At 44.2% G+C, this 12347-nt stretch overlaps 1 protein-coding gene across 3 annotated transcripts in view; it reads left to right on the forward strand.

Annotated features, from left to right (window-relative positions):
- Positions 1 to 12347, forward strand: part of ADCY8 (adenylate cyclase 8) — a 173028-nt gene that overhangs the window by 20173 nt on the left and 140508 nt on the right. For all 3 annotated transcript variants that reach the window (XM_019723897.2, XM_019723906.2, XM_019723925.2), the window contains exon 2: positions 9964 to 10113. In XM_019723897.2, the coding sequence (XP_019579456.2) occupies positions 9964 to 10113 (150 nt within the window). The remainder of the gene's footprint in view (positions 1 to 9963; positions 10114 to 12347) is intronic.

Below are 12347 nucleotides of genomic sequence, written 5' to 3' on the forward strand. Positions count from 1 at the left end.
ACTCCCTCTCAGAAGAAGGTGCTTTGGGAAAATGAGTGAGAACAGATGTGCTTGGGTTTGGATCCTGATAGGGCCACTCATTAGCTTATGACCAGGCCAGTTACTGACCGCTGTAAGCCTCAGTTCCCTCATCTGTAAAATGGGGAGAGTTATAGTACGTATCTTCTAAGGGAGGTGTGAACACTAGCAGAGGTGATGCAGGCAGAGTCTTGGAACAGTGCCCAGCCCATAAGTGTCACCTGTTACTATGCAGCTTGCAGTGGAAACTCCGTGAGGACAGAGACCTCAATTCTCTCATTTACTGCCACATCTCCAGCTGCTAGAACAGTGCCTAGCACATAATTGGTGCTCTGTAAGGAATCACTGAATGAACGAACAGAGCTGTTGGGGAGAGTAGCGTGGCCAAAATGAAAAAGTTGGCAGTAGTCACTGGCCAAAGCACTAGCAAATAGCTTGATTAATGAAAATGTATGCCTTTGATATTTTTTACTGATATTTCCAAATCATTTGATGGACAGCTGAAAGAATATGTTTAATACAAACATTGTGTCTCCAAGATGATGTATTTTACCCCAAGAAAAAAAAGAATGACTTCTCTTTCTTGGAGTGTTCTCTTTGACCTTTAAAAATAGTAATAGCTAAAAGAGGCAGTATTGGAACTCCACTGAGTCACTATTTTGATTAAATGTTGAAGGAGAACATGTATTTCAAAGCCCACTTCTTTCCCTTGAACCAACACTCACCCCAAATGATCTACTCAGAGCACTCATACCAAAAAATACTTGGCATTTGTAATACAATTTATATTTCTGCACTTTCTGCTATTCAATGTACCAGATGGTATAGTAACTTGAATACAGAGGGCATGTTACTAGCCCTCTGCTTATCACAGGAGGAAGCACAGGCCTGAAAGTTTTTCTTACTATCCGCACACTGGTTGGGTCAGTTCATTTCCTAGTGGGATTCTTTTTTTCCCCTTCTTACATGGAGTCAGGAGGAAGCCTACATTTTATGTCCCGCCAGTTCTAGCAAACAGGCCAAGGGCTTTTCGGGGGATAACTCCTGAGCTGAATATATCAGCTAGTCAGCCCCTCTTGTGCCCCCAACCTAGCATGACCCCCCCTTTTCATGTGGGGTCCTGTCGGTGTCCCTCAAGTGGTCCACAAGGTCCACCGCTGGGCCACACCTTCTGCCATCTCCTATGACTCTTTCCCAGAATTCCTTCAAATATACCCTCCTGGCTTTACCACTGGCCGCTCCCTCCACATGGCATGCCCTTCACGTAGGGATCCCATGATTCACGCTGCTCCTCCAAGTTTCAGTTGCAAAGCCACCTTCGCAGAGCATCGGCCCTGACATTCTTAATGAAATTTGTAACCTCCCTCCCATGTGACATCACTGCCCACCCCACATTCCTCTCCCCTTTACGTTGCTCTGTTTTTCAATAATCACCTTTACCTTCTACCACTCCAAGTAATGTACTTAGCCACACTGCCAGCAAGGTAGGCACACAGATAGAAAATGTGTGTCATTTTTCACAAATGTACCCCCGGAGTGAGTAGAGGACAGAGCCTGGCACGTAGTAGGCACTCAGGCAATATTGGTTGAGTGATGAATGAAGGAAGGAATTTCCATCCATCTCTGGGCCTGTTTGTTCGTTTTTCATTCTCAGACAAACAGTGGCTTCTTATCTCGGTGCTGGGATTAAAAGCAGAATCTTCGGAAAGGAAGTAGGGCATCTGTAATGAGCAAATGATTATCTGCCTTTCCGACCCAGCCCCCACTACCTGGCCATGGGCTTAGAGACATTTTTGCATCTCTCCAGCCTCACGTTTCTCACCTGAAAAGTGGGTGTCATAACCCCCATACTGATCTATTCTTGTAAGGAATAAAATATTTGTATAAAGCATCAGGCATGTAGGAGAAAGTTAATAAGCTCAACTCTTATGTTTATAATGGTAACAGCTGGATTAAGCTATATGTTATGAATTGCTTAAGAATCGAATAGCTGGAATTATAGAGAAGACAGTCAGCCTATCTGAAGTGAGTTTTCAAAGTCCCTGTAAAGTTGGTTAGCTCGTATCTCATTGATCGTCCTGCATGTTTACTTTATCAGGACAATTGTTACGAATGTTTGTTGCTGATGGGATATATATGCCACGTTATTCCTTTGGCGACCTGCCTGGTTTGCTCACCTTTGTGGGTCTCTGCTCAAATGTAACCATGTGAAGGAGGAGCTACCTTCTCCTCTCATTACTTCCTCCTCTGAATCAGGTCTCTTTTTCTCCATAACACTTTTCACCAATGTGCAGGAAATGCTATAATTTTTCACTCATTTGTTTGTTGCCTTCGTCCCCTCGCGTAAGGGAGGGATTTAGTCGGTTTTGTTGACTGACGTGTCCCCACAGCCTACAGCTGTGCGCTTAGTGATTGGAAATGACAGCTCTTTATCAAGCAATTGCCCAGGAACGTAGTTGGAAGACTTACCGGAGCGGCCTGTGCCTCGCCCAGCAGTACGTGCTGCTGGTAGGACGCCCACCCGTCATGGTGTGTCCGGGACCCTCCACATTCATAGCTGTCTCCTTTCACTCTCAAAAGTGCCCCAGTTTGCGGAATACATGACATTGGAGTCCAAAAGAATTAAGTATGACACATAATCCCTCAAATAGGAACACACAGTCTAGATGAGGAAAGGAAAGAAGTTACTATTGAAAGTAGCAGCTAACCTGTACTGAAGGCTCGTGATAGGCCAAGGTCTCAGCGTATTTGCCTCTCTCCATCCCAACGACCTACGGCGCACGTAGAGTTACTGCCCCATTTCACATATGAGGAGCCTGAGGCTTAGAGCGGTTCAGTAAATGCCTCATCATCTCACAACTAGTAAAGGCAGAGCCTTTGCACCACTAGGTGAGAGCAGCAGGCACCATCGTGGGGCTTTTCTATCTGGGACCCTCTTTTCTCCCGTCACAATCCTGGAAGGTTAACTGTCCATGTTTTAAAAATTGGTGAAATGGGCTCAGCAGGGTCCAGCAATGGAATTAGGGTTGAAACCTAGACTAAGCATATTTAGGAAAAAACATTGCGAACAGCATGGTGTTGGGCGTGAGTCACCATGGGCTGCAGACATTTTATGTTCCTGGCTTCCGTGGTATTTTTTCTATCTGATGTGTCACAATGTGCCTAACTCAGCATTGTAGACCAACACACTCTCTCATAGTCACTGTGTACTTAACGTTTCGGGAAAACATTTTATTTGATTCAAACATTAAATGAGTACACTTGAAAACCCAAGGGTCCATTAAATCCTTGTTAACAGATTCGCTAATGTTGATTTCCTACCGCAGATGCTGACCCATGTCTGTCCGTAGACAGACAGTCATTTTTAAACTACTCTATTCTCTGTCCCCATCAGAGAAAGGAATGCTAGCAGACTGTTTTATGCCCCCACCTTGTAAAATAGTACAGTTGAGAAACTTTATAGTTATTCCATGTAAATTCACCTTCTTTATGAATTGGACCTGGGAACTCTTTGTTCCATCTTAGGCCACCGTGATTGTCCTTTGTAACAGCAAAATCTTTTTTTTTTTTTTTTTTTTTGTGAAGCTGAAGGTAATATGGGTTTCCTTAGAGGAGTCAAGATCAAGACTGAGGTGACCTGGGAAAATGCTCCAATTTTGGGTGCCTACTGTACTCAGTCAACCCTGAACAGCAGATGCATTTTTAAGAGAAAACAAGCTCTGGAGAAGGTGCTGTTTTTAGCTCAGTAACTAGTGATGAATCAAAGTGTTTCTTCAAAGCCAACTACCCAATAAAAATTGCCATAGTAACCATCACATCACAGGACACTGACTTCATGCTCACACCAAAAACTTCCTTGGGAACTGCTGCCACCACCTCCGTGACACTGCCATCTGCTATGCAGGGGAGAGGAGGTGGAGATGGTGGGGGAGGCTGGCGAGGGAAAGGTAATTCTGACTTGTGCAAATCCCTGGGAGGAGTGAGTCTCAGGGCCGAGATATATAGGTAGGACATCTATAGTGGTTTTTACCGGGATCTAGAAGTGGATCGACCCAAGAGCATCAGGGTAAAACCAGATTAGAGTTCAGACAAGGAGGCTTCTCCTGCCATGCACTGTAGGGTCGCCCTCCCTGGAAGAATTGCTGCCTGCCTCTTTTCTCGGCCAGCTCCTCATGCTTCAGGTCTCATTTAAGTATTTCATCCCCAGAGAGTCTTTCCTTGAACTCCTTGATCTACAGTAAGGTCCCCACTGAATGCCCCACAGGGAAGAGACCTGAGTTGTCTTTTTTTCCTAAAACAGTGCCTAAGCCATATTTGGGGCTCAATAAGTATTTATGAAGTGACTGAAGAAAGGAGGAAACTACCTAGGAGACAGTCATTATCATCATCCATCTAAGGGTACAAACTAATTAAATTTATTAATTAAATCACTCATTCAACAAATTCATTCAGTCAACAAATACTGGAGGCTGACTACGTGAGTAAGGGTAATGAATGCTTTTTGGTTGTTACAAGCGCGATCGTTTGAGAAGCAGACTCTGAGAGGGAGATTCGTGTATAGGAAGTTCATTAGGGGATGCTGTTGGGGTCAGCACCAGTGGAAGGGAAGAGACACAAGTAGAAATAGACAAATGGACGGGTTGAGCTGTGATGCAATTTCAACAGAGACCTGTCAATCCCAGGGGGGTTTTGTAGCTGGGGTGATCTTTCTGAGATGTCTGAGTTACAGTTACGAGGACTTATGCCTCCGTGTCTATCAGTCTGGGGGCATGAACTTGGGTTAGAAGGCCCAAGGTCTTCAGCTCCTCAAAGCTGAGAACTGTCTGCCACCATCAATCCTAGGAGACCATTCTCTATACTTTATTCATGAAGGGACATCTAGTAGCTCAACTCAGGGTCCACCACAGTCCACTTTGGTGCCACTAGCATCTACTTCTTCACACAAGTTCTAAGAGCAGTTCTTCTGCGATCCTGGTAGGGCCTCTCTTCTTTGGGGACACTGAGCAGAGGACAGTTAATGGGATAAATTACAGTCTTCACTGCTGCAGCTGGCTCTTGGGACCCCAACTGCTGTACCTGGTCTCCCTCTTCCCTTTGTTCTAGATTCCTCCCACTGTCAGCCAGCACCTCTGCTGGTCTTGGTAGCTCACCTGGTGGCATTATCCAGATTCTAACCTGTCAGGGCTCTGAAGCTCTGGTTATTACCATGCCTTTCTCAGGCCAGGGTAGGACCCTTACCTGGATGGTGACTCTTCTCGTCTACGAGGCACTTGGCACGATGAGCCCAACATGCTCTATTCAACAGGACTCTTGCTGTGTCACCTGTTAGAAGTATTCAGCCCATGGAAGCTGGAACTCTGAAGCTACAGAGCCCGGGGTTTCAGGCTCTGTAATCGCAGGCACCCCAAGTGGGTCATTAGGAGTAATGGTAAATGGGGCCGTTCCAACTCTCACCCCTTGATTCCCAGACTCATGCATTCTCCCTACCGGGATACAGCCCTGTAGGGAGGTCTTTGGTGTAGAGTCTCCACTGCATGCTAGAGGGGGACACGCCATCCTCGGGGAGTAGTGACTGCAGGAGGACACCATGTGCTCCCTCATCCTGTCATGTCAGCAGCTTCTGGGAGTGGGGCTTTAAGTGCTGCAACCACTGGATCCTGTCTGCAGTTTTATGCCCATTCTCACATCCTCTCGGCCACAAAGGACATCCCTCGGTCAGCACAACTCTGATGGAGGTACCTGTGGTATTCTCCCCAAGCCAGACTCTCCTACACACATCTGTCTCCAAAACTAGAACAAAAATACCGCAGGCTCAGACTGTCACCTCCATTTTAAAAAATTTTAAAGCTAACCCTGGGAGCAGAAACCCTCTTAAAGGTAGTTAACCCAGGTTCCCAGCTCTCCAAGGCCCTCTGTGTCAGGATCTGAGAATGTGGTGAAGGTGGCAATTTCATCAGTGACCTGCCAGTGACCCGACCAGGAGGGCCCCTCACCAGGGGAGCGATTCACTGGAGTCTCACAGGCCCCAGCAGACCCTGGCCTCCCAGCCTCTGCCATAATGCACTTTAGATGCAATGCCTGACAGGCCCAAGATAAAGAGGGAAGACAATTGAATCAACGTGCACTTTGGTCTTCAAAACTTATCTAATTTGCCTGCCTGTGAATGTGAATAGACTTCATATCCAATGCAGTGTTGCGAAGTGCCCCTGTGTCTGCACAAGGGCCCTTGCCAGAAAGGACGCCTGAGTCTTTTCTGACCACGAGCAACGAGCAACATATGAGACATTGGTACGTGTTACCATTCAACAAACATGCATCATGCACCCACCATTGCTAACTGCACTGCCAGGGGTGTGTGCATCAACATTGTAGCTTTTCCCACTTGTACTTCTTTTGTTCACGTCTGCATTGCTCTGCATGTCATCATAGGACACGTTGCTACCTGGGTGAAAACCACACTATCTTGGAATCACAGCTTACACCGGGGTTAGGTTCTAAAGCTAACAACTGAGTCAAAAATTGTACCGAAAAAAGCCCTTAAATGCCCCCCCCCCAAAAAAAAGTCAGTTAATGGCTGTATCATATCTCAATACTCCAACACAGCCAAGTTTTCCCCAGTGTGGCTGAGCTTGTGTTTAGGGACCATGATATGTGTACTTTAATCTTAGTGGCACACCCAGGCCAGTGGGATGGGCATGCCGCTGGAGGTCACAAACCTGAAACAGACTGATCTTCTCATTCAAGCTCAGGAGCACTCATGGGGGGCAGGGGGGCATTGCTCAGACAGCTTCAAGTGCTAAAGCTCCCCTCCCCTCCCCTCCCCTCCCCTCCCCTCCCCTCCCCTCCCTTCCCCTTCCATCCAACCCCCCTCCTCCTTCTACTCCTCTTCCTATCTCTCTCTGTCTCTCTGTCTCTCTTCCTCTGTCTCTGTCTCTGTCTCTGTCTATTTCTCTCCCTTCCTTTCTCACCCCCACTTATAATTAATTAAAATACACATTAACTAAGTGTAAGTACCGTGTTTCCCCAAAATTAAGACCTAGCTGGACCATCAGCTCTAACATGCCTTTTGGAGCAAAAATTAATATAAGACCCGCTCTTATTTTAGTATAATATAAGACCAGGTCTTATATAATGTGCTATGCTATGCTATGATATGATATGATACCCATTCTTATTTTACTATAAGACCGGGTCTTATATAATATAACATAAGACCCGGTCTTATATTAATTTTTGCTCCAAAAGACGCATTAGAGTTGATGGTCCGACTAGGTCTTATTTTCGGGGAAGGAAGGTATGAGGAAACTCTTCCTGGTTTTCCTGGGACTGTCCAAGTTTTAAAATAAAGTTCTGTGTCCCAAGCAAACCAGGATAGTTGGCCGCCGTAGTGCCATTTACCAGTGTGGTGATCTTGGGTAATTACTTAACTTCTGGGAGTCTCACTTTTCTTTTCTGTGAAATGGACCTAAAAAGACCAAGCAGAGTTGCTACGGGATTGTCCATACACTAGCATGTGCTGAGGCTAAAGTGCAGTGTCTGGTTCACCATCAGTGTGTGTAAACGGAAGTTCTCCTCAGGCCCCCTTGCAAGGAGTTTGGCAGGAGATTCTAGGCAGGAGAGGGACCTCAAGCTGGAAAATGCTCTTGGAACAATTAAGCCCTCGAGGTGTCCATCGCTCTGAATGCAGTAGAATAAACAGAAGTATTTTATTATCTCAAACTACTTTGCATTAACATAGTTTATCTTTAAAATCTGTGCCGCCTGTTATAGTTCCTGGTATTTTAAAACAATTAACTTCATCATTTTTTACCTTGTCTGTTTTTAAAGGGTTTAATCACTTCTTTTGTTTTCCCTCACTTCCCATCCTTCCTATTTTTAGACTTTAATATTTTTGTTTCCACCTTAATGTCAGAGTGTTTCTAATCCATTTTATAAAAATCTTACATCCTTGTTCTCTTATTCTTTTAATTCTATTTTTCCACATTCTCTCTGCTAGTTATCTTCTGAGGAGTCTGCATTTTCCTCTCATTTCTTTGTCATGTCTCAGGATGTCATTCATTGAACTCAGGCCTTTTTTTTTGCAGGCTTTTCATCCTTCGGTTTGACTTGTTGTATGCCAGCTGAGTTCAGCATGCCTGCACCCTTTTTGAACTTTTTCTTAGATTTTTCACTTATGTTTACTGCTTTATTGCTGTCATTTTTTTAAAAAACTCCATTATGTACTATTTATAATTTCTTTTTCTAATTCAGTATGTACTATTTATAAAGGGCAGTCAGGAAGCGCAGTCACAGGACCGACAGCTGTGGGGGGAGCCCACGGCTCTGGCAGAGGATGTCGGAGGTACTTTTTGTCCCTCCAGTTGGTTTGACTGATCCTATGAGTTCTCTTAACCACCCTCATCCCATTCTTGGCTGAATCCTTAAAGAGCAAGTTTAACCTGAGCAATAACTATTCCTTGTGCCACAACACAAGAGGTCTTCCTAAGACACACACCTGACCATGTTGCTTACCTGCTCAGACACTCAGTGAGTCATTATTGTGACAGAAGAGGCAAGAAAAGCAATAACCATACATCTCGAGCAATGATTATGTTACCGGCCTTCTGCAAATTGCTTTCATCCATTATCCAACAACATTTTTGGAAAATATTCCTCTGTTACAGGAGAGGAAATCTGAGGGACAGGAAATTAGCAGGGCCAAGTTCACATGACAAGTAAATGGCCTTGTTGGGAGCCCAGAGCCTTAACCTCTGGGCTAGGCTGCTGAGTTCTACATAGCACGGCAAACCAAACTATTTAGTTAGGACCCACCTCCTGAGCAAGGGGAATGGCTTGCTTCACTCACCTGGAGAGTAAACGGTAGAGATGGGGTTTAAGGCCCATTCTGTCGGATTCCAGAGTTGGCTCTTACCCCCTCCACTGTCTTCCCTGCATAGTAAATAATGGACAGAAACAGTCTTTGTAAAGTAGCATAAATACAGAATATTTTACTACTTTATAGTCCTCTGGGATATTTCTTAACCTGGAGGAAGACCATCTGTAATGCATGATTTATTCAGAAATAAAAAATATGTATTACACCATAGATGAGAATTTAGAAAAAAAGATGGCCTTATATTTAAGTATATATCCAACATTTGTCGGATATCTGTTATCTGCTAGGCACATTCATATATATACATACACATATATAACTATATAGATACACCTACAGATCCATACAGATATACATACAGATACATTACTTCTATAAGGCAAAGATTTATTCCCATTTTTCAGATGAGAAAGTTAAGGCTCAAAAAAGGCAGAAAGTGACTTGCCTAAGGTCTGATGCCGAGTAACCCAGGTCTCTGCTTACAGAAGGTCCACCACTTGGCAGGTACAGAGGTCTTTGGTGGGTGGCTGCCCCACACACTTTGTCAGGGCCCCTGCAGCGCCTGAGCGCCCCCTGGGAGTTGTGGAGAGTATCACAACCTGTGTATATTATTTTCCTCCTTCTCCGCAGTGTCCATATTCCCCACCTTCTCCAGCCTCTCCCTCTGCCTAATGTGCAGCCACGAATGCTCAAGTGTGGACCCCGGGAGGACAGGCCTGAGTCCCAAAGCAGAGAGGCCTAAACACAGCACAGTACTCCCATGGCAAGAATGACTTGTGGAAACACACGACAGCTTGCCAATAGCATAGGTATTGGGATTGAGTCCAGTCAGGAGATTTTGGTGCCTAGGAGTTGGGTAATGGCAATGCAGGTGGAAACAAATAGACAAATGTGATCGCTGTTCTTGAGTTAGGAATGTCAGGACTTGGATGCTACCCGACAGGGCCTGACAGAACCAAGATCAAATGCAATGGCGCCAGGACCTGGGAAGTTTTTATTTTTTTCTCCTTGCCTCCAAACAGCTCTTCTTTTAGCCACCTGACCAGGCTGTGTTTGCAAATCTGTTTTAGGTGGTGGCCCAGGCGGTGTTATTCATGTGTATGAACACAGCTGGCATCTTCATCAGTTACCTGTCAGACCGGGCCCAGCGCCAAGCCTTCCTGGAGACGCGGAGGTGTGTGGAGGCCAGGCTGCGCCTGGAGACAGAAAACCAAAGACAGGTACCAGTCGGAAAGGCCGTGTGCCCAGGTTATCTCCTAGTCAGTCTCTGAATAACGTGGAGCTTTTCTTCCTCCCCAAACACACCCTGACTTGCAAGTAATCTCTCCAAGTTTACGTCATGGGATTCCAGAGTCTAAAGTAGTCATGTGAGACTCACAGGTCAAAATGGGTGGGTCTTACTCGCCACATTCAGTTCCTTGTTGCCCACAAGAAGTACCATGATTCTGCTCACAAAGTGATTTTTGGACACCTTTGACACATCTGTGTTTGTGAACAAGGCCATGGTTCCTAAACACCATTAAAATTCTCATCTTTGACCTTCTTTTGAAACTATAAATTATTATTTCAAAGAAACATTTTTACTACGTAACAATTCAAATTATAGTAAGCTCCTAGAAGAATCCTGTACATGTGTGACTCCCAGGACGTCACCCTGATTTTCAGAAGAGACGCTGGAACACAGTACATTTGATGGAACATGATAGGGTCCCAGGCAGGGGACGCCGTAGGGAACGCAGGTTGGCTCAGGGTCAGAGCCGGGGGTTCCAGAAGGAAGAGGTTAAAATGAAGGAGTTTCTTGGACATCCTGATTGGGTGGATGTTATAAAGATTTTAAAAACTGCTGTGGCCTCAAATTCTGTGTTTCCCCAAAACCAAATTAGCTCTCAAAGAATGAAGATATGCCCCTTTTAAATTATTCAGCTATTAAAACTGTATGCATGCCTTTGCCTCGGAAAGCAATTTTCAAAGAGGAATAACGGGGATGTCTTGGAAATTGGCTATCAAATCAATATATTTTGTGTTCAACATGTTTCTCTACTCTTGGGAATTCTATGCTCAGTGGATATATTCGTTCTACCATACTAGGCTCTCTTCTTTTTTAAAGTATGTCTATGGATACACACTTGTTATTGTAACCTTTATGTAATAATGGTTCAAGAAATGAAAAAGAAAGTAGCTACAAAATAAGGCAACATTTTCTTCATCTTACTGTAATCATAACATCAGTAAAACACGGATCTTTGAAGTGAACGAAGCCAGGTCTGTGTGATAATGGATGAGGCGGGCAGGCAGTGTGTGACTTGCCAAAACTCAACTCCCACTGCCATATGTCACCGCCAGGGGCACGGAAGATGCTATTGAATTTCCAGATCCTACATGGATTTTGCAGGATTCCGAATTAGGACATTTCTAAGTTAATGTCTAAAGCAATGATGGACCCTCATAACAGATTCATTGTAGTTGCCCTGAAAAACCTTATAAAATAATTTAGAAAAATAACTCTAAGAACGAAATCACTTTGTACAATAAATATTGTACATCTCCTGGGACTGTATATTATGTGCCTCTGCAAAACAGAGCAGTTGCCAGGCTGGCATGTCACTCTTTCCATGGGATGGATGACAATTCAGAGAGTGCGGCCATATTAATAATTCATGCAACTGTTCTTAATGCTCTGTCGCAACTGGAACTGCAATTGTGGGTGAGTTGTGTGGGAAACTCAGTCTTTTATTTCATGTTTGTGAAATATTGGTGACACTGAAAGTTATTGCCTTATCATACCCGTAAGACTTTTCTTCTTTTCCCATCCTTCAAGTTGAGAGTCTTGGAGTCACTGTGATGTAGTAATCTAACATGGTAAAAGGACCTTCCTCTACCCCCTGTAATCGTGATTTTTTTTTTTAAGTTGGTGGAAAGAGGAAGAAAATAATAATGCTGTGTCTCCCTGAAAATAAGACCTAGCTGGACAATCAGTTCTAATATGTCTTTTGGAGCAAAAATTAATATAAGACCTGATATTATATTATATTATTATATTATATTATATTATATTATATTATATTATATTATATTATATTATTATATTATATTATGACCCGGTCTTGTATTATAGTAAAATAAGAGGGTCTTATATTAATTTTTGCTCCAGAAGATGCATTACAGCTGATGGTCCAGCTAGGTCTTATTTTCGGGGAAACACGGTATGCAGAAGTGAGAATAGGTGACAACTAGAATGCAGTATAAAGTTCACTAGCATTCATGCCACAGCGATCTTGCCTTCTCGTTGAGCCACCAAGGCGCTGACCCCCAGCCCCAGATTCCCCACCCATACACGGGGCCATGTGTCTCCTTCCAGCATTGTGTTTGCCTCAAATGACATAAGTTGTGTACAGCAACACAACATTATGGCAGCCTCATTGTAGGAAAAGACTATGTTTGGGTAGAAGATTCC

The sequence above is a fragment of the Rhinolophus sinicus genome, linkage group LG12 (genome assembly GCF_036562045.2).
Source record: "Rhinolophus sinicus isolate RSC01 linkage group LG12, ASM3656204v1, whole genome shotgun sequence".
Taxonomy (NCBI): Eukaryota; Metazoa; Chordata; class Mammalia; order Chiroptera; family Rhinolophidae; genus Rhinolophus; species Rhinolophus sinicus.